This window comes from Dipodomys spectabilis, unplaced genomic scaffold (assembly GCF_019054845.1).
Source record: "Dipodomys spectabilis isolate Male_0828 unplaced genomic scaffold, ASM1905484v1 ptg000240l, whole genome shotgun sequence".
Taxonomy (NCBI): Eukaryota; Metazoa; Chordata; class Mammalia; order Rodentia; family Heteromyidae; genus Dipodomys; species Dipodomys spectabilis.
Genome location: NW_024870917.1, coordinates 245,507 through 267,421, shown reverse-complemented (window position 1 = coordinate 267,421; position 21,915 = coordinate 245,507). Strand labels below are relative to the sequence as shown.

The 21,915-nt window shown below is 60.1% G+C and overlaps 1 protein-coding gene across 2 annotated transcripts in view; it reads right to left on the bottom strand.

The window, feature by feature from the left end:
- Bcas4 (breast carcinoma amplified sequence 4) overlaps positions 1-21,643 on the bottom strand; it is a 28,434-nt gene extending 6,791 nt beyond the window's left edge. For both annotated transcript variants that reach the window (XM_042699249.1, XM_042699250.1), the window contains exons 1-4: positions 21,508-21,643; positions 13,535-13,606; positions 8,952-9,053; positions 5,921-6,055 (exon numbers count right to left, since the gene is read on the bottom strand). In XM_042699249.1, the coding sequence (XP_042555183.1) occupies positions 5,921-6,055; positions 8,952-9,053; positions 13,535-13,606; positions 21,508-21,594 (396 nt within the window). In that variant the 5' untranslated portion in view covers positions 21,595-21,643. The remainder of the gene's footprint in view (positions 1-5,920; positions 6,056-8,951; positions 9,054-13,534; positions 13,607-21,507) is intronic.
- Positions 21,644-21,915: the final 272 nt, after the last annotated feature.

Genomic DNA, 21,915 nt, shown 5'->3' with positions numbered 1-21,915 from the left:
GGCTGAGCTTGGCTGCCACCCCCTCCCTGGACGCACCCAACAGAACCTGAACTTAGTCCTCTGGGGCTGGGGGCCGGCTCAGGGTCTGTCATCTACCGAGCCCCTGACGCTCACAGGAAGACTGGCCGGTCTCCAGTGCTCACTTTCACATCCCAGCGGCCCACACAGGGCTGCCAGCCCGAGCATCCCTTCACTTAGCCGTGCCCCCTGCCCGGCATTGCTAGCACTTATCACACACACACACACACACACACACACACACACACACACACACACACACACACACACACACACACCCCACTTTCTAGCTGTGAGACACCATCAAAGTTACCAAAGTCTCTGTGCCAGTCTTCTTATCTGAGCTGAAGAGATGAGGGACGGCGCCCAGGCCCAGAGTTCAAGCCCCACGACCAACCAAAAAAATAAATAACTAGATAAATAGCATGCACATTGCGCAGAGAATCCTTGCTAACTTCGTAGCAGTAGCGGCCCCGGCCTCACATTTGCTTTTAGATGCGGCCGTTAGCTGCGAACAGCCCAGGAGTGTGGTTTGGGACGTCGTGTTTGCAGTACCAGAGGCGTCATTTTAATCAGTGAGCAGGTGCGTGAGACGTGTGCGTGGAGAGGCGGCCAGGCTGCTGGCCAGGCGCTGGAAGGGCCCACGGAAGCTCCGAGAGGCGCCGGGCGCAGGGGAGCCGCGGCTGCCTGGCCTGGGCGGGGTCCACCGCGGTCCCCAGAGCCAGGCCCGGCCGCCCGGGGTGGCGGGGTCTGGGACCCCAGGAGCCACCAGGCACGCATGGGAAGAGGACCTGGAAGTGCAGCCCGGGCCCCACGGACGGGGAAGTGCTGGAGAGCAGCCAGGCCCGGCCCCGAGCGCCACTTCCCCGTCCTGGTCTCTCCCTCACCCCACCGGTGTCTGGGGTTAATTATTAGGACTCTCCGATGCGGGGACTTTGGCCTTACGCTGGTGACCGTGCGCAGGTGTGAACACCTCTGAGGCAGCCCCAGCAAGCCTCGGCTTCACAGCCGAGGGGAACGCTGACCCAGAGCCCGGCCAGACTCACGGCTTCCCTGGCCCTGGCCTCCCCTGCCCCGACCTCCTCAGACCACAGAGGGGACCTTGACAGTCCCCGCGGGCCCCTCCTCCCAGCACAATCCTGCGCCCGCCCCAGTGAGGCTGGGGCCCTGGGAGGTGGTGGAAGGGTCAGGACAGGGGCCTGCTGTGCGGGAACTCACCTGCCTAGAGGGGACGTTGGACCCGGGCCCTTCTCCCTTTCTCTCCCTTCCTTCCCTCCCTCCTTCCCTCTCCTTTCTCCCTCTCCATCCTGTCTGCCCCTCCACACTCTCCCACTGTGAACCCCCATAAATCCTGGCTTGAACTCCCACTGTGAACTCGTGTAAATGGGGCTTGACTATCACAGCAGCACCTCCTGACTGACACACGCGGGGCATTTGCATCAACGCAAACAGGTGCCCTGCTGAAATCCCATCAAACACTTCTGGATTCTGGAGACCAAGAGGAGGGGGGTCCCCAGGGCTGGGGAGGAGGGGGTGAGGGTGCTGCCCTGCGGCTCAGCACAATGGCAGCACGCGGGTCCTAGCCGGAGTGTGGCAGCGCTAGCCCCGCGCCCAGGGCGAGCCGGGCCCGCCCGCCCGGCCCCCAGCCAGCACCCCCAGCCCCGTGTGTCCAGGGTCCACCGCACACTATCAAGTCCCTGTGGGCTCCACGCGTGCCCTTCCGCAGGACAGGATGCCCGCTCAGAGCGGGCTCTGGGTGTGAGGCGCGCTCGCCTCTGATGTCAGCAGCTTCTGCCCTGCACGGGTCCGCAGACCGCCGTGGGGATCCCGAGCTGGCCAGGGCCTGGCATGGCGGCCAGAGCCAGGAAGGTGCGGGCAGGGGACAAAGGGAGGGCTGTGGTCGTGTGTGAGGGCCTTGGGGCGGGGCCCGAGCGTGGCACTCAGTCTGCAGGGACTGGCACAGGGGACTGGCATGGGGGACACTTTTTCTGACACCGAGCAATGACCACAGGGAGCCAGGGCCTGGCCGGCCAGAGCCACACACGGCCCAGTCTCCGCCTGCGGCCACCAGGCCACAGAGCCGCCGCCCGCCACCAGAGCCACGCCAAGCCCAGGGCTCCATCCCCGACCAGGGCCAAAAGCAAGGCGGCCAGGACACACCAGGACAGGGGCACTTGGCATTCTGCATTCTAGAAACTTCTCGACTACAGGAAACACAGGAGAGCCAAGCGAGGACACCAGTGTCTCTTCACCCTGGCAACTGTCAGGGCTCTCTTTCTCACTGGGGCGCTGGCTTTGCTCAGTGCTGGGGAGGCGGTCCCGGTCCCCCCAAAAAACAGCCCCATCCCAAAGGTCAGAATTCTGTCCACAATGCTGAGAGCAGGACACCATGGGGGGTTGCCCCCAAACAGGGAGATCGGGGTGCTTCCCAGGCCTCCACAAATAGCCCCAAAACAAAAACCCGAGGTGAGAAAAAACAGCCCCCCCTTAAAATTTTAACCAGAATGCAATGCTTTCAAACCAGGATCTGGTTCTCAAAGCCGGGCCTGCCCGGAGCCCCCACCGCACCCCCAGAGCGCAGCCCCCCATGGCTCTGGCTGGGCCCCTGTGTGGTGGGGGCTGGGAGGGGGGCTCCGTCCTCCATGGTCCCCTTAATATCTGCCATTTTGCCGCAAGGGCTGCTGGGACAGGGGGAAGGCCGGTTCAGGGCCCGAGCAGGCGCCTGGAACCTCCGGCCGCTCTTTGTGTCTGCGCAGGCCCGGCCACCCCAGCCATCCCCCCAGGAGGCCCCGCTGCGGCCCGGCCTCCTCCCTGCCAGCCAGCTGGGTGAGGCACCGAGGGGGAGGGGCGGGACTCCGGCCTGGCACCGACGCCTCCTACAGGCCAGCCTGGGCAGGGCAGCTCTGCCCACAGCCTGCCTTCCGCCCAGGGCTCCAGGGCCTGGGCCTCCAGAGAAGCCTGGGAGGCTGGTGGGGAGCAGAGGCCTCCCAACCCCTGCTGGTGGGCATTTACTGAATACCTACTGTGTGCTAGTATTGGGCAGGCAGCACAGGCACGCACAGTAGGTACTGGGAATGTCCCTGGGCAGACCAGCTGGGCCCGGAAGCTGACCAAGGCCACCCGACCTCTACGTCGCAAGGAAAAAGACTGGCAATGAAGTCTGATGAAAGCCATGCACACCCTGGGCTGGCCCAAGAATGTGTCAACTGGGTAGATAGTGTGCACCCAGGGTCATCAGCCCAGGCTCCCAGGCAGACAGAGGAAGGAGACACAACTGAGCCAATCCCAGCTCTGCCACTTCTGCTGTGTGACCCGGGGCCAGTGAACAGCCCTCTCTGAGCCTCAAGTCCCTTACTTACAAAATGGAATCATGACATCTACCTCCGTGGCTGGGATAGGAAGCCGGGGTCAGGCACCAAAAGCCCTGCCGCGATGATAGGCACTCAGTAACTCCGTGGGCTGCCACGCAGGCTGGTGCCAAGGGCCAACGGCTCGGGTGGACCAGGTGCATAGGGCGGGGCTAAAGTGCAGAGCTGGGAAGGCCCTGGCACAATCCACAGGTTCAACGTTAGAAAGACAAGAAAACAGGCATAAAATACCCACTACCCGCTTTCTCCCCCCAGCAAGAAAACCTGTCCAAACGGGGCCCCTACTTCTGTCCAGCCACAGCCTGGCACCCCTTTGCGTGCCCACCCGCCCCCGCTGTCAGACGGGTGGGGGGGCTGCTCCACGCATGCCTGCTCCTCCCGCTGGGCCTCACCCAGGCGCCTCGGACCGTGCTTCCTTCCGGGCAGGTCCAACCACCGTGGTGTGGCCAGCACCGCTGGCCCTGCCGGACAGCAATGGACAGGCGGCCCGGGCCAGGCCAAGCCACCAGGGCCTGGCAGCCAGCTCTGCGCGGGAGGCCAGCCCTGGCCACAGCTGGTTCTACCATTCGCCGGCATCTTCCTTGGAAAGCACCACGTTCCGCTCGGTTGGAAAAATTAATCAAAATGACACCTCGTGAACAAGATGTCTTGGCTCGGGAACAAGACGTTTTGGCTTCACAAAAAACAAACAGTGGTTTACAACTAATGAGCAAGGCTGCCCTGCGTTCTTAGCACAGAGGCCGGGGCGAGGCCGGGCCGGGCCGGGCCGGGGGACACCCGCCAGGCCTCCCGCATGGCGCTAAGCCCCAGGCCTCACAGCTCCAACCATCTCCAGAACCCGCCCCAGGACCACTCCAGACCCGAGAGCCTCAGGGTGCGGCGGGGCAGGAGACAGGGCCCCACCCCAGCCTCTTCCCCTCTCTGTCAGGACAGGGGCACGCGGCCCCCAGGCAGGGATTCTGGGGAACCCAGGACCCACAGAAAGAAAACCACCAGCAAGTGAACTCTGCAGCCCAGAGGGAACCAAGCACCCTGCTCCACCATCAGGTTCAAAGCTCCCCAGGAGCCGGGCACAGGCGCTCACGCTTGCCATCCTAGCTACTCAGGAGGCAGAGATCTGAGGATCGAGGTTCAGGGTGGGCTGTGGGGTGCTTACAGGGTTGTCCCCAACAAACATCACCCCAAGACTCTCTCCACGCCTGGGGTGCAGCCGCAGCCCCGACGCTTCGGCCTTGCACACTTGTGCACACGCGCTCACTGCACCTCCCCCCGGGCACACACAGGCTGTCAGGTGACTCACCGCCCCAGCAGGACCCGCTTCCTGGGACAAGTCTCCACAGGTAGGCCGGGGGCCTCTCTGGAAGTCTGGGAGAGGTGAGAGGGCGCGGGTCCTGGCATGTCCCAGCCAAAGGACCCTGCCACAGGGAGGAGGGTCCCCCGGTGAGGCCCAGCACTGACTGACTGCCCTCCGCACCTAGTCTGACCCTGGAGAAGGTGACCGCCACCCCTGCCACAGCCTGGGTCTTCCAGCCTCTCTCCCCCCAGGAGGCGGGCAGGTGCGCAGCAGGTGCTCCAGGCAGATAGGGGATGGGATGGAGCCCCTGTAGGGCCAGGCCTGAGGCCGAAGGTCCCAGAAGACCCGAATCATGGAGGCTAAGCCTGGCCAACAGGACGTGGCGGCCCGGGGCTGCGGCGCTTTCTAAAGCCCCCTCCCCCTCCCCTCTGCCCAAGGGCGGTGAGGTGACCGCAGTGACCCAGCGGGCACAAAGTCGGCAGGGCAGCGCTGGAGGGCCGACACCCCGAGAACCGCCAGCCAGGGCTCCCCAGCCTGGGCAGTCCCGGCCACGTCCCTTCCCTTCCCTTCAGCCTCAGCCATGTCTACACACACAGTGCCGCCAGCCGCTCCCTGTAGGGCCAGGCCCGCTAGTGGTTGACACGGCGTTGGGGCCCCACCCCACCTGAGATGCCAGCATCTGGCCCACCACGCACACAGCTGCCCCAACCCAGCTGTCCCACACGCGGCTGACCACGGCCTGACCCGCAGAGAAGCAGGAAGACGGGGGGCTCTACTTCAGGAGATGGGGCAAGGCGGCTCGGGAGGCTGCTTGCAGGTCACTTCCCCGTTCCTCGGCTCAGGTCCGGGCTGGCTGGAGACCCAGGAAGGGCGAGGCTGTCGTGGTGGCCCTGAGGCCTGAAGAGATTGGGGGGGGGGGGGGGGGGAGGCGGCCTCTGCTTGCTACGGTCAGTGTGGCAGCTGGCAAACAACAGGAGCTCAATAAATGGTGGATGCACAGGGAAAGCAGTCAGGGCAAGGCTGAGCTCCTGGCTCCCTGGACCACGGCGGTGGATGTGGGGGGGGGGGGGGTGGGGAGAGGCCCTGGCTTGCTGGATGGGGGGAGGGGAGGCCCTGGCTTGCTGGATGGGGGGGGCGGGGAGGCCCTTGCTTGCTGGATGGGGGGGGGAGGCCCTGGCTTGCTTGACGGGGGGGGGGGGGGGGGGGGGGGAGGCCCTGGCTTGCTGGGGTAGCTACTCACATTCTGGAAGGAGGGGACCCCCACGGAGCGCAGCCACCTCTGCAGGACCTGCGGGAAGGCGCCATGCTCCTGCTCCGCCTGCACAACCAGGGCTTCCAGGAAGGCGGCGTGGCGCCCGACCATCTTGACGAAGGCCTGGAGGAGAGACGGGAGCGCGATGCCTCGTCGGCCCCGTCCATACTTTTGACCACAGCGAACTCCTTTTAGCCCCACCCGAGGCCCAGGGAGCTTGAGTCGCTTCACCAGAGCCACACAGCATGAAGTGGCAGAGAGGAGATACAAGGTACATCGACAGATGCTAAAGCCCTCTTTTCTAGCTACTCAGGAGGCTGAGATCTGAGGGTCATGGTTCAAAGCCAGCCCGGGCAGAAAAAGTCGGAGATTCTTACCTCCAAAGAACCACCAAAAAAACTGAAAGTAGAACAAGAGGTAGAGTGATCGCCCTGAGTAAAAAAGCTTAGGGTCCAGCCAGGCAGCGGTGGCTCACACCTGTCATCCTAGCTACTCAGGAGGCTGAGATCTGAGGATCACGGTACAAAGCCAGCCTGGGCAAGAAAGTCCATGAGACTCTTATCTCCAATGAACCACCAGAAAACCGGAAGTGGCGCTGTGGCTCAAGTGGTAGAGCACTCACCTTAAGCTAAAGAGCTCAGAGACAGCGCCCAGGCCCAGAGCAAGCCCCACAACTGACAAAAAAATAAAATAAATTAATTTTTAAAAAACCTACCTAGCCAGGCGCCGGTGGCTCCCGCCTGTAATCCTATTTACTCAGGAGGCTGAGATCTGAGGATCACAGTTCAAAGCCAGCCCTGGCAGGAAAGTCCATGAGACTCTTATCTCCAATGAACCACCAGAAAACCGGAAATGGTGCTGTGGCTCAAGTGGTAGAGCACTTGCTTTGAGCTGAAGCGCTCAGGGACAGCGCCCAGGCCTAGAGTTCAAGCCCCATGACCAACAACAACAACAAAAAAAAAACCACCTACATGGGGGCGAGCATCCTAGTCTGGGTGAGCCCAGGTAGGAGTGGAAAGGGAGGGGCTAGCGAATGGCTGGAGGGTGCTGCCCTGCAGGCCTTGAAAGGATGAGAAGCTGAAAGGTGAGAGTCACCAACCTACCAACCCTTCACTGGGCTGGGGAGGCACATTTGGAGCTTCCGACCTCAGAGCTGTAAGATAATGCGTGGCCAAGTGTGGCTGTACACACCTGTAATCCAGAGCCTAGGAGACAGGCAAGAGGACCCAGGGGCCCAGGCCAGCCTGGGCTCCCCAGAGAGACCCTGTCTCTAAAACGATGGTATGTTGCCAGAAGCCGTGTTTTTAGTAGTGTGCCACGCGGACAGGAGCCTGGCACGGTCAGCAACTGAACAGTAAGGAAAGAATTGGGCTTAAGTCCAGTGCAGTGTCACTGCCTGTAATCTCAGCACTCAGGAGGCCCAAGGCCTGAGTATTGGGAGTTCAAGGTCAGCCCAGTCTATACAGCCAGACCTTGTCTCAAAAATAAAAACAGCAACCACCACACAAAAGCAAATACGCCTATATTACAAAGAACCAGTGTGAGAATCTTCCCCGCATCTCTCCCCTTTCCGATGTGCAGAATAAAATTCAAATGAATCAGCCATTCCAAGGGCAAAGTTTTAATTACATCCCTGCCCCATTCTCTGCTGACAGGAATGTTAATTCTCTAAGTCAGTACTGATCACCACGCATGCGCGCTCCTCAGAGGCTTAGCGCTGAGGACCCCAGCGCCTCTGGCCAGAGACTTCAGAGCCTTGGGTTCCTCCTGGCCTTCATCAGGGAGAGAGACCAAGCTCCCATCCCCCTTCCCCATCAAAGCCAGAGCCCAGGCCCTGGCTGCTTCCTGCAGCCCGGGAGAGGGGCTTACTGCCTTCCCTCTGGGAGCTCCTGCTCCTCCGCGGGGATGGAGGTCAGCTGGGGGGGGGGGGGGGGGGCAGGCCGGAGCACCGAGGCGGCAGGAACACAGTCGAGCTGGAAGGGAGCACTCTCCCTCAGCCCCGTCATCTTGTGGGAATTCACCGAAATATAACAACCGGCCCTTGGGGCACCAAGCAGACAATGGGAGCCCAAGGCTGAGTCTACAAGGCTCAAATGCAGATTTTTATATAAAGGAGCTTCTTATTTATTATTAGTCTTAGTCTTTTGGTGCTGGTCCTGGGGCTTGAACTTGGAGTCTGGGCGCTGTCCCTGATCTCTTTTGCTCAAAGCTATCACTCTGCCACTGGAGCCAAAGTGCCACTTCTGGTTTTCTTTTTTTTTTTTTTTTTTTGGGGGGGTCTGGTTGTAGGGCCTAAACTCTGGGCCTGGGCGCTGTCTCTCAGCTCTTCAGCTCAAGGCTAGCACTCTACCACTTGAGCCACAACGCCACTTCCGGCTTTTTTCTTTTTGCTTATGTGGTGCTGAGGAATCGAACCCAGGGCCTCAACTTGCAAGACAAGTGCTCTACCACTGAGTCACCTTCCCAGCCCCCACTTCTGGTTTTCTGGAGATTAATTGGACATAAGAGTCGCCTAAGGCCGGGCGCAGGTGGCTCACGCCTGTAATCCTAGCTACTCAGGAGGCTGCGATCTGAGAATCTCGGTTCAAAGCCAGCCCAGGCAGAAAAGACCGTGAGACTCCTATCTCCAATAAACCACTAGAAAACCGGAAGTGGCACTGTAGCTCAAGTGGTAGAGCGCTCGCCTTGAGCTGAAGAGCTGAGGGACAGCGCCCAGGCCCAGAGTTCAAGCCCCATGACCAACAAAAAAAAAAAAAAAAAGAGTAGCCTAGACATTCCTGCCTAGGCTGGCTTTGAACCTCGATCCTCAGGTCTCAGCCTCCTGAGTAGCTGGGATTACAGCTGTGAGCCTTGGGAGCCCAGCGAGACCTCAATGTCTTGAATGTGAGCAGTATTCCCACGTGAGCCCCTCCTTTGCCTCCCACCTCCCCTGGCCCGCCGGACATGGCCAGGCCACTCGCACAGCCCCACCCCCGCCCCGCCCGCCCCCGCGTCCTGGCCGCAGGAGGCAGGCACTCACCTCCAGCCGGTCCACTCTGGCGTAGACGCCGCGGATCTCCACCGCCTTGGCTTTCAGGAGTGGAAGGTTTTCCTCCAGGATCTGGGAGGTGTCACTCCTGATCTGGAAGAGAGCAGGACGGGAGGTCTCTGGGTTGCCATTTCTGCACAAATCCCACCCGTGGCTAGCACAGCACCCCAGGGTCCAGCACCTGCAGGGGACCCTGCCTCAGCCAGGCAGACTCAGCCCAGGAGGGCCCTGCCACCACTGTGAGGATCTGGGCCAGCCCGAGCTGTCCTGGCATGGAACAAACACTAGTTGTTAGTGTTGTTGATGTTGATATTTATCTAACTTTCATGTATTTATTTTACTTTGGTTGGCCGCGGGGCTTGAACTCTGGGACTGGGCGCTGTCCCTCAGTTCTTCAGCTCAAGACGAGCGTTCTACCACTCCAGCCACAGTGCCACTTCCTGTTTTTGGACGGTTTATTGGAGATAAGAGTCTCAAGGCCTTTCCTGCCCGGGGCTGGCTTTGAACCCTGATCCTCAGATCTCAGCCTCCTGAGTAGCTAGGGTTACAGGCACTAGCTATGGGCACCCGGCCATGTATTCATTTTCACAGGGCCCTGCACATGCTAGGCCAGGCTGTCCTACTGAGCCAGCCTCAGCCGTGGCAGCCACCGCCGCCACCATCACGCCACTGATGACAAGGAGGAGGTTTAGGAGCAGGCTTGGCCTGCGCACAGCAGGTGAGAAAGCCCAGGTGCTTTGGAGCAGCAGGATTACGCCTGGGGACAGGGCAGGGGGGAGGGGAGCAGGGTTAAACCTGGCCAGAGCTTTGGTCTGCTGAGAGCTCCTATTATCTGAGGACTGAGATATCTCAGGCCAGGCCTTGTGAGATAAGGAAGTCCCTGGCCCAGGGGAATTTCCACTGTCATCCCAGATGTTTATCCCTGAGCCGAGTCCTCTGGAATCCAAGGTGACCGCAGAGAACAGGGTCCTTGAGCTGACAGGCAAAATGGCAGCCGAGCATGCGCAGGCAGGCCCAGAGGCCTCTCTGCAGACGCCGTGTCTAAGTCCCCATCCAACCCCACAAGGCTGGAGAGGAGCTGAGAGCAGGGGGCGCCTGGCATCGGGGCCCTGGCCTGGGCACCTGTCACCCCTCCCTCACCAGGCCTGAGCTCCCTCCTGTGTCTGGAGTCCACATGTCCCCCCTGCTTCCGGCACAAGCCCAGGGGCCGCCGGTCTGCAGGCGTGCACGCTGCACCTCCTTTGTCCACAAAGCTGCTGGGGTTTTCACTGAATTTCCGACTGAAAATTCCAGAGAGCCTGGAGAAGTAAGCGGCTGAGTCCAGGGCCGCGACAAGAAAAGGTAAGACGAGGTATTACATTCATTAGGTAGTTAAAATAAAACGAAGCCAGGTGCTGGTGGCTCACGCCTGTAACCGTAATTAGGAAGCTGTGGTCTGAGGACCATGGTTCAAAACCAACTTGAGCAGAAAAATCTGTGAGACTCTTATCACCCATCAACCATCAAAAAGACAAAAGTGCCAAGTGCTGGAGGTTCACACCTGTTATCCTAGCTACTCAGGAGACTGAGATCTGAAGATTGCGGTTCAAAGCCAGCCAGGGCAGGAATGGCTATGAGATTCTTTCTTTCTTTCTTTCTTTTTTGTCGGTCTCAGGGCTTGAACTCTGGGCCTGGGCGCTGTCCCTGTGCTCTTCAGCTCAAGGTAAGCGCTCTACCACTCAAGCCAAAGAGCCACTTCCGGTTTTCTGGTGGTTTATTGGAGATAAGAGTCTCACGGACTTTCCTGCCTGGGCTGGCTTTGAACTGTGATCCTCAGATCTCAGCCTCCTGAGTAGCTAGGTTGACAGGCACGAGCCACTGGCTGCCTGGTTCTATGAGATTCTTCTCTCCAAGGAGCCACCAGAAAACCAGAAGAGGAGCTGTGGCCCAAAGTGTTAGAAGGCTAGCCTTGAATGAAAGAGCTGAGGGACAGCACCCAGGCCCTGAGTTCAAGCCCCACAACTGAAGAAAAAAAAAAGGTGCTGGAGGTGTGTGTGTGTGTATGTATGTGTGTGTATGTGTGTGTGTGTGTGTGTGTGTGTGTGTGCAGCCTCTGCACAAACACTATACCATTTCCTGCCAGGGACCTGGGCTCGAGCAGGTTTTGAAATCCAGGGATCCCTATCACTCCCAGAGCCCCCTAGCGTGGAGGCCATGTTGCCAGAGCACTCTTCTTCCCAAGGAGTCAGAAGGGAGCGACCATGCCTTCCCTCACACCGGCCCCACTTCCCAAGCGCAGGCTCAGCTCGGCTCAAGGGCAGAGCAGAGGAGCCAGGCTTGTCTTTCTTTCCTATTGATCGCTAGAGAACCACCTCGAGCCAGCGGGGTGGTGTGGGTCATCCCTGCAATCCCAGCTACTTAGGAGATGAACATCCAGAGAACTGTGGTTCCAGGCCAGTCAGGTAAAAAGCTCACGAGCCCCCATCTCAATAGCAAGAGTGGGCTCTGTGGTACACTTCTGTGATCCTGGCTACCTGGGAAGTGCAAATGAGAGGATCATCGCTCTGGCCAACCTGGACATATAAATATGAGACCATACCTGAAAAATACCTATGTAGCAAAAGGGCTGGGGGGAGAGGTAGAATGCCAACCCCAGTGCCCACAACCAGGTAGATGGGGAAGGCAATGCGGAGGTGAGGCTGGTCTGAGGGGTGGAAAGGTGAGGACCCCCAGCCCCGACTCCACCTCACTGGAGGACCGGAGGAGCTGCAGGCCCAGACACACGTTGCTCCCAGGGCCCCGGCTTCTCCCGGACAACAGCAGGCAGGAGAGAGCTGGGCGCACTTGCCACCAGCACGCTGCAGGCATGGGGGGACGGAAAGAGCCCCAACCCTCCTTCCAGGCTCCCCTTTGGGCCAGGAACAGTGAGAAGTGGCAGGCACTGTCCAGCACTGGCCCAACAGCGTCACCAGAGGACGGACGGCCTGTGCACGGGGCGGGTCCCTTTGGCTAAGGCCGAGGGGCTGGGAAGCAGGAAATGAGATCCCAACCCAGGCTGCTCCATGGCCCAGCATGGGCCTGGGGCCGTGTCCCAGGGAACGAGAGGCTGATGCCTCCAATTCCCACAGCTCTGGGCACCTGGATCTGGCTGCCCCGAGCCCGCAGACTACACGCTAGCCGTCAGCAGCTAGAGATAGATGCCCATGGCTTTACCACAGTCTCCACCGCCCCCAGACTCCCCAGCATGCAACACGGCCCCCCACAGCACCCTCCCTCCCTCCCTCCTTTCTTCCCTTCCTTTCTTTCCTTCCTTCCTTCCTCTCTTTCTTTCTTTGTGCCAGTCCTGGTGCTTGAACTCTGGGCCTAGGGCATTGTCTCTGAGCTTATTCTGCTCAAGGCTAGCGCTCCACCACTTGAGCCACATCGCCACTTCAGGCTTTTTCTGAGTAGTTTATTGGAGATAAGCGTCTCACAGAAGCAGGCACTGATGCTCACACCTGGAATTGTTAGATACTCGAGATACTGAGATCTGAGAATCATAACTGGAAGCCAGCCTGGGCAGGAAAGTCTGTGAGACTCTAATCTTCAATGAACCACCCAGAAAAAGCTGAAGTGGCTCTATGATTCAAATGGTAGAGCACTAGCCTTGAGCAAAAGAGCTCAGGCACAGCTCCCAGGCCCTGGGTTCAAGCCCCAGGCCAAGGAGGGGGAAGGGAATCAAGGACTTTCCCGCTTGGGGTAGCTTCAAACCACAATCCTCAGATCTCAGCCTCCTGAGAAGCTGGGATGACAGGTGTGAGCCACCAGCGCCCAGCTATCACCAAGCATCTTTCCTGGGATCGCACTGTGTCAGAGGCTGTCCGGGAGGGCTGTGGATGCCCGCTGCCTGGCACAGGTGGGTGCTCTGTGCGCTACTCTGGCTTGGGACCCACCGGGCAGGAGAGCCACTCTGTGGGGAAAGGCAGGGCCTGGGTACTGCATGCAGTCTCCGTATGGAGCCTCTCTCCCCTTTAGGCTGCTGGTTTGTCCTTAGCGAGTGTGGGGTGTCACTGATCACCACCCTGGGGCTCCGGGCGTGGCAGGCAGCAGCCTGGGGCCCCATGGATGGTGAGGAAATGTCTGGGAATCTGAACCTGCCCCTGGGCCTTGGTCATTCATTGTCCCCCATCTTTTCCCCGCCCCCTGCCCTGGGGACCTGACCCAACAAGCCCTGAAGAGAACAAAGGGGCTCTGGCAGGGCCTCGGTGTCCAGCCCAGCCAGGAGCAGGAGCAGGCGCGGGGCTGGCGGCAGGCTCTGCGCGGGCCTCCAGGCCCGGCCACTTCCTGGCCGGCTCCATGCTTGAAGGGCGAGTTAAATATAGAGGCGTCCCTGCGGCGGGCTCCCGGAGAACCCCAGAGCGCCACCTCGTGGCCGGCGCCGGCGCCTCTGAGGACCAGAAACCATCTTGGGGGAAGAAGGAGATCAAGATGGCTGCCCAGAAAGCCCTTGGGAGAAAGACAGATGACAGACAGACACACAGACCGCCGCCCCTCACCCCTGGCCCAAGTTCTGGTGGTTACATCAAGGCCCTGAGCCCAGCCCGCAGCCCACTCACCATGTCCACCAGGCTGCAGAACTCCTCCAACATGAGAAACAAGCCCTCCATGGCGGCCTCCACCTGCCTTGCCTGCCAAGAGACCACACCGGCCAGCGTTAGCACGTGGTTTCCAGGGAGACAAACCCTCCAGGCTGTTCTTCTTAAGACTTCATTCAAGACCCTGCCTTTTCCAAGTCCTGAAGGAATTAGACCCCACCCACAGAGGACCTGCTAAAGCCTCACCGGGCAAGTAGATGTATCAAGGAATAAATACCGAAGCTGCTCCAATCCCCTCTGGTGTGCAGATGTGGAACCTGAGGTCCAGAGAGGTGTGGTGACCTGAGCAAGGTCACACGGCTAAAGGCAGGGGAGATGCTAAGGGCGGCTAGACCCCACAGCCTCAAAGCCACAGACAAGAGCAGTGAGCCCCAGAAGAGGTAGAAACACGCACAGCCACGACACCATCTGATGGAGGAGGAGGCCATGCCAGACCCACTGGGTATATTTGGGGTTTGCTGAGAATTCAGGTTTAACCAAACCTCTAGCCCAGCATGGGGGGCCCTGGGGTGGACCCTGGGGAGCTGCTCTGACCCCGCAGAGGTGGAGGCCCACGCAGAGCACAGAATAAATACCAACGATGAAGCCCTAGACTGAGGTTTCCCCATTTGGGCTGGGGTTGGGGGCTCAGAGGCAGTGTACTGGGATCCACCTCCAACACCATGGGGGGGGAGGGGAAGGGGGGAGGGGGGAAGGAGAAAGAAGCCAGGCACCAGTGGCTCACGCCTATCATCCTAGCTACTCAGGAGGCTGAGCTCTGAGGATCACTGTTCAAAGGCAGCCCAGGCAGGAAACTCCGTGAGACTTTTTTTTGTCAGTCATGGGGCTTGAACTCTGGGCCTGGGCACAGTCCCTCAGCTCTTCAGCTCAAGGCTAGTGCTCTACCACTTGAGCCACAGCACCACTTCCAGCTTTTTCTGCTTATGTGGTGCTGAGGAATCAAACCCAGGGCCTCATGCATGCAAGGCAAGCGCTCTACCACTGAGCCACCTTCCCAGCCCCTCTATGAGACTTTATCTCCAATAAACCACCAGAAAACCAGAAGTGGCGCTGTGGCTCAAGTGGTAGAGTGCTTGCCTTGAGCTGAAGAACTGAGGGACAGTGCCCAGGCCCAGAGCTCAAGCCCCACGACCGACAAAGAAAGAAAGGGGGGGGGGGGGAGAGAAGAAAAGGAAGGGAAAGGAAGGGAAGAGAAGGGAAGGGAAGAACAAAGGAAAAGAAAAGCAGTGCTGGGCTGGTGTCTAGCTGGAAGGTGCATGCCCAGGTCCTGCCACCCGAGGTCCCAGGGGAACGCTGGCCCTGACCTGTCCCATTTGCTCATTAATCAAGAGGAGCCAAAAGTTCCAATTCTGTGGAAATGCCCCAGTTTATATTGTGTGTATGTGCCGATAGTGAGGCCTGAACTCCGGGCCTCACACGCTGAAGGCTGGTGCTCTACCACTAGAGCCACAGCTCCACTTCCGCCTCTTTGGTGGTTAACAGGACATAACAATCTCATCTTCTTTTCTGCCTGGGCTGGCTTCGAACAGTGATCCTCAGATCTCAGCTTCCTAAGTACCTGGGAGTACAGGTATGAGCACCAGCACCCAAGTTGAAGTACCCCAATTTCTTTTTTTTTTTTAAGTACCCCAATTTCTAAGTCATGGCATATACCCAAAAAGAAGTCTTTCCTCTCCCTGGACCAAAGCTCTCCAGGTGTTCAAACCCAGCCACTCACTCATGTAAAACTCAGAGTGGACTTTCCTGCTCCAGGGAGCTGGAGGAGGGCGCCCCCCCATCCTTCCCCCCTGCTGGGCCTAGGGCTCTGTGTGGGAGGTGGAGGCAGACAGGACCTTGAGGCCTGGACACCTCCATACCTGGAAGCTCCCCACCACCGACCTGTCCCCCCGGGTTTAGAAAGAACCAGACACCCGCCTCCAGCACCAGCCTTCGCTACCACACAGAATAAACCGCTGGGCAGAAATCCTCTTTCCAGTTGGGGCTGGGCTATTTCTAGGCCTCCATAGGAAGGCTGGAAAAAAGGGGCCAGAGCGTAGGGGAGGCCAGGAGGGAAGAGATCCAGCCCACCCCTGCAAGAAGGAGGGAGGTTAAACAGGAAGGGGAGGGGGAGTGTGGGGGTCGTGGCTCTGCACCAAAGAAAAGCAGGAGATGCTGGTGGGAGCTGGAAACCCTGGAACAGAAGGTAGACCACCCAGATGCTAAGCCCTGATGGCAGATGAAGGGAGGCTGCCAGCCAGGGTGCCAGGTGCCCCTGTTGAGGGGAAGCAGGCCAAGCAGCACAGAAAGGGCGGGGCCCAAGCCTGGGGGCGGGGCTGGGACTGGGGGCGGGGCCCAGACAGAGCAGCTGGCTGGCAGGGGGCAGGGGCAGGGCCCAGGGCATGTCCTGAGTTCAAATCTCATCTCTTCTGCCGCCCCAACCCTGACTGGCTGCGTCCCAGGGCCTGGCCTGTGACGGAGGCCTCACAGCCTGGTGACGGTTGTTGGGAAGCCACCATGAGGTTCTAACTCCCAGCCCTGCCGCCGCAGGAGTGTACCCGGCATTCTCTCCCCCAGAGGAGCACAGCTGGGTAGCATCACTTCCCCTCTGTGAGGACTGAGCATGGGAGAGGTTAAACGGCTTGCTCAAGCCGGGGCTGGTGGCTCACGCCTGTAATGCTGGCTACTCAAGAGGCTGAGAGCCAAAGCCAGCATGGACTGGAAAGTCCATGAGGCTTTCTTTTGTCTTTTTTTGCCCTGGGGCTTGAACTCAGAACCTGGGCGCTGTCTCTGAGCTCTTGGTGATCAAGGCCAGTGCTTTACTGCTTTGAGCCACAGCTCCACTTCCTATTTTCTGGTGGTACTTGGTGGTAAAATCTCATGGACTTTCCTGCCTAGCTTTGAACCATGATCCTCCGATCTCAGCCTCCTGAGGAGCTAGAATGACAGGTGTGAGCCTCAGGCGCTCGGCTCTGAGGCTCTTATCTCCAACTAAACCAAAAAAAGCTGGAAGCGGAGCAGTGGCTTGGTAGCACAAGAACAGTGCTGGGGCCCTGAGTTCAAGCCCCAGGACAGGCACACACCCACATCCACACATCACTTGATCAAGTCATGCAGCTAAGAACTACTGAAGCAGAATGGAAGTCTGCCTGTTGAAGGGTGTCTGCCCTGGGGGGCGGGCACTGGGTGCCTCTCCCCACCCCCCTCTGTGGTCTGGGGCAGTGCCAGGAGGCTGGGAGGAGGGAAGAAAGCAGGTAATGCCTAGCGAACCAACAGAGGCAAAAGCCCAGAATATTCCCCACCAACAGGAAGCCAGGGAGCTAGCCACCCCACCAGGCCCACAGTTACCATGGGACTGTTTCCTCCCACGATAATCCTCTAAGTGGCCCCATGGGCCTCCGCGCCACACGCCCCCACCAGCCAGATGCAGGCTGCATGCCCGAGCTGCCCCAGACACACACCGGCAGGCTTGGGGAAGGAGCAGCAGAAACAGAGAGGGGCTGACCTGCACCATTCGAACCCAGAGCTTCCTCCTTCTCCAAAGGTGCCAGCTGGACGTGCCCAAGCCTGGCAGAGGGGCCAGCGCTGCTCCCCCAGAGCTGGCACATGGAACAGAAGGCCCTCCAACCCCACACCTGCAAGCTCTGCTGACCCTGGACCCTCCCTCCCTTCAGGTTCAACCTTCAAAATTTCTCTAGCTCAGCTGGGAGGTCCAGTGCTGTCGCCTGTAATCCTTGCTGCGCTAGAGGCTGAGATCTGAAGATGAGGATTCCAAATCAGCCCTGGGAGGACTTTGAAAGTCCATAAGATTCTTTTGTCTAATGAACCACCAAAGAGCTAGAAGGAGCCCTGTGGCTCAAGTGGTAGAGCACTAGACTTGAGTGAAAAAACTAAGGGGTGTACCGTACCCAGGCTTGTAAAAGCCTCAGCAGAGCGCATGTGCCTGCATGCACACACACACACGTGCATACACACACACACACACACACACACACACACGCGCGCGCGCGCACGCACGCACATCTCTCCATTGCCCTGATCACTGCCCTGCCATGAAGCACCATCCAGGCCCGCTGGGTGCTCTCTGGCCCACTTCCTGTTTTGTTCTCCTTCAATCCCATCTATCGGGTGCTGTCAAAAGCAAATCAGGGGGCTGGGAAGGTGGCTCAGTGGTAGAGTCCTTGCCTCGCATGCACAAGGCCTTAGGTTCGATTCCTCAGCACCACATAAGCAGAAAAAGCTGGAAGTGGCGCTGTGGCTCAAGTGGTAGAGCGCTAGCCTTGAGCTGAAGAGCTGAGGGACAGCGCCCAGGCCCAAAGATCAGGCCCCACAACCGACAAAAATAAAATAAAATCATTAAAAAAAATGGGCTGGAGGTGTGGCTCAACTGGTAGAATGCCTGCCAAGCAAGCTCAAGGTCAAGCTCAAGGTCCTGAGTTCAAAGCCCAGCATTACCAGAACCATCCAAACCTCCATCTGCTCAGAACCATCCACTATGGGCCACTCCACACCCACTGAGAAGGTCACAGCCTCCACAGTGGAAGTGAGGGGTGTGGCCGGGCCGCGAAGCAGCAGCCAAGCCCCTGCCCAGGGCTGTTGGCCCAGCAATCTCTCCAAGAGCAAGGCTTTGAAAACCCCAGGACCAAGGACCATACACTGTGGGGACACATGCTCTCACAGAATTACACATTCGGAGCTGGGAAGGTGGCTCAGTGGCAGAGTGCTTGCCTCACATGCATGAGGCCCTGGGTTCAATTCCTCAGCAACACATAAGCAGAAAAAGCTGGAAGTGGCACTGTGGCTCAAGTGGTAGAGCACTAGCCTTGAGCTGAAGAGCTGAGGGACAGCGCCCAGGCCCAGAGTTCAGGCCCCATGACCAACTAAAATTAATTAATTAAAATAAAGTAAATTACACACTATCATCATAAATGTAAGAAAAAAGAAGGAATAAGACCCCCACACTGGTGAGGTAGAGGTAGGAGGATCACAAGGAGGAAGGAAGGAAGGAAGGAAGGAAAGAAAGAAAGAGCGAGCCAGGCACCGGTGGCTCACGCAGGTCATCCTAGCTACTCAGGAGGCTGAGATCTGAGGATCACGATTCCAAGCCAGCCCAGGAAGGAAAGTCTGTGAGACTCTTTTTTGGGTCTGGTTGTGGGGCCTGAACTCTGGGCCTGGGCGCTGTCCCTCAGCTCTTCAGCTCAAGGCTAATGCTCTACCACTTGAGCACAGTGCCACTTCCGGCTTTTTTCTTTTTTCTTATGTGGTGCTGAGGAATCAAACCCAGGGCCTCAGGCATGCAAGGCAAGTGCTCTACCACTGAGCCACCTTCCCAGCCCTCTGTGAGACTCTTATCTCTAATAAACCACCAGAAAACCGGAAGTGACGCTGTGGCTCAAGCAGTAGAGCACTCGCCTTGAGCTGAAGAGCTGAGGGACAGCGCCCAGGCCCAGAGTTCAAGCCCCATGACTGAAAAAAAAGAAAAAAGGAAGGAAGGAAGGAAGGAAAGAAAGAAAGAAAGAGCCAGGCACCGGTGGCTCACGCGGGTCATCCTAGCTACTCAGAGGCTGAGATCTGAGGATCACGGTTCCAAGCCAGCCCAGGCAGGAAAGTCTGTGAGACTCTTATCTCCAGTAAACCACTAGAAAACCAGAAGTGGCATTGTGGCTCAGGTGGTAGAGCGCTTGCCTTGAGCTGAAGAGCACAGGGACAGTGCCCAAGCCCAGAGTTCAAGTCCCACGACCGGAAAAAAAAAAGAAAAGAAAAGGGGCTGGGAAGGTGGCTCAGTGGTAGAGTGCTTGCCTTGCATGCCTGAGGCCCTGGGTTCGATTCCTCAGCACCACATAAGCAAAAAAAAAAAAAAGTTGGAGGTGGCGCTGTGGTTCAAGTGGTAGAGCGCTAGCCTTGAGCTGAAGAGCTCAGGGACTGCGTCCAGGACCAGAGTTCAGGCCCCACGACCTACCAGACCCCCCCCCCAAAAAAAAGAAAGAAGAAAAGAAAAGAAAGGAAGGAAAAAAGAAAGAGAGAGCCAGGCAGGCACTGGTGACTCAAAAAAGAAAGAGAGAGAGAGAGAGAGAGAGCGCAAGGCACTGGTGACTCACAACTGTAATCCTAGCTATGCAGGAAGCTGAGATCTGAGGGTTGGAGGTTCAAAGCCAGCCCGAGCAGGAAAGTCCATGAGACTCTTATCTCCAATTAAATTCTACCAAAAGGCTGGAAGAAGAGCTGTGGTTCAAGTAGTAGAGCACTAGACTTGAACAAAAAGAAAAAAATCTGTACTCAGGCCTGGAGTTCAAGCTCCAGGACCAGCATGTGCACACACAGATGCGTCCTCTGGGAAGGCGGTTTTTATGTTACTTCTTGGTCTATGTGTTGAGCCGGGGCCTGGGCTCTGTTCTTTGGCTCCAGGCTAGCACTGCACCACTTTGCTCCTCCAATCTCAGCTCCAGAGTGGCTGGGTTACCCGATGAGCACCAGGCCCGCTGTGAGCTGTGTAACCCTGGAACCTGCTGGGCTTCTGGCTGGTGAACCCGGGTAACTCTGCCCAGCACCTCACCACCGAGACCGCCCGCAGCTGGAAGGAAGTCTAGTTTGAGACCCACTTTGTATTTATGCTTTAAAATAGAAGTGCAGACAGCGACTTGCTATTTCCCTCCTAGCAACCACAGCCACCGAGGCCTGGGGCTTCCTGCACCCACGCCCCATGGCTGGCATCAGGCACAGCTGGGGGGAGAGGAGGGGAGGGGGGAGGGGAGGAGGGAGAAGGGAGGAGGGAGGATAGGAGAGGGGAGGAGGGAGGAGGGGGAGGGAGGGGGAGAGGAAGAAGGGTAGGAGAGGGGAAGAGGGGGGGAGAGGAGAGAGGGATGGGGAGGAGGGGGAGGGAAGGAGGGGGGGAGGGGGAGGGGCAGGGGAGAGGGGGAAGAGGAGATAGAGGAGGGGGGAAGGGGGCAGAGGAGAGGAGGGGGAGGAGGGGGAGAGGAGATGGGGAGGAGGAGGAGGAGAAGAGACGGCGGGAAAGGCCCTGGGCAGCAGGTCCCAGGCCTTTGGCTGGGGGGCCCAGGGCACCGCGGATGAGGGGGGCCAGGTGCGGATGGAGCTGGGTGTTGGGAGTCTGAGTGTGGGGGCCGGGGGGGGGGGGGGTGAGGATGGGGCCGGGTGTCGGGGGCCGGAGGCCAGGTACGGAAGGGGCCGGGTGTTGGGGGGCCGGTGCGGATGGGGCCGGGTGTCGGGTGTCGGGGGACCGGGTGCGGATGGAGTTCGGGGCCTGGGGGGCCGGGTGCGGATGGGGTTCGGGTGTTGGGGGGCCGGGTGCGGATGGGCCGGGTGTCGGGGGGCCGAGTGTCGGGGGGCCGGGTGCGGATGGGCCGGGTGTTGGGGGGCCGGGTGCGGATGGGCCGGGTGTCGGGGGGCCGAGTGTCGGGGGGCCGGGTGCGGATGGGCCGGGTGTTGGGGGGCCGGGTGCGGATGGGCCGGGTGCGGATGGGCCGAGTGTCGGGGGGCCGGGTGCGGATGGGCTGGGTGTTGGGGGGCCGGGTGCGGATGGGGTTCGGGGGTTGGGGGGCCGGGTGCAGATAGGGTTCGGGTGTTGGGAGGCCGGGTGCGGATGGGCCGGGTGTCGGGGGTCCGGGTGTGGATGGGCAGGGTGTTGGGGGGCCGGGTGCGGATGGGGTTCGGGTGTTGGGGGGCCGGGTGCGGATGGGCCGGGTGTCGGGGGGCCGAGTGTCGGGGGGCCGGGTGCGGATGGGCCAGGTGTCGGGGGACCGGGTGCGGATGGGGTTCGGGTGTTGGGGGGCCGGGTGCGGATGGGGCCCGGCGTCGGCGCAGCCGGAGAGGGCCCGGGCCTGCGCGCATCCGGGGCGGCCGCGGCGCCGGGCACGGGGCGCCCCCTTCCCGGGCGCCCGAGGCGCTGCCGCGGGACCCCCGTCCCCGAGGGCGCCCTCCCCCTCCCCCTCGCCCCCTACCTCCGCCCCCGGCTCGGGGGTCAGGAAGAGCGCGAGCTCGCGCGCCCCGCTGCGCACCGGCTCCGACCGGCCAGCGTCCACGAGCATCCCGGGGTCCGCAGGCCGGGCGGAGGGCGTCGCGGTCCCGGCCCCGGAGCCCCGCCCCGGCCGCTGCAGGCCCGGAGGCCCGCCTGGCGGAGGCGGGGCTGGGGCGCGCGCGCCGGCCGGCAGCGCCACCCGGTGGCAGCGGCGCGCGCTGCGGCCGCCGCGGCCCGCGGAGCCCCGGCCTCACCTGGAGCGGCGTCCGGCCCGCGCTCGCCAGGTGCGGGGGACGTTTGCGCGGGGCGCCTCCCGCGCGGAGCCGCCGCCGGCGCCTGTGACTGCCGCGAACCTGCTCCCCGCCGCCCGGGAGAGGGCGAACGCCGGGCC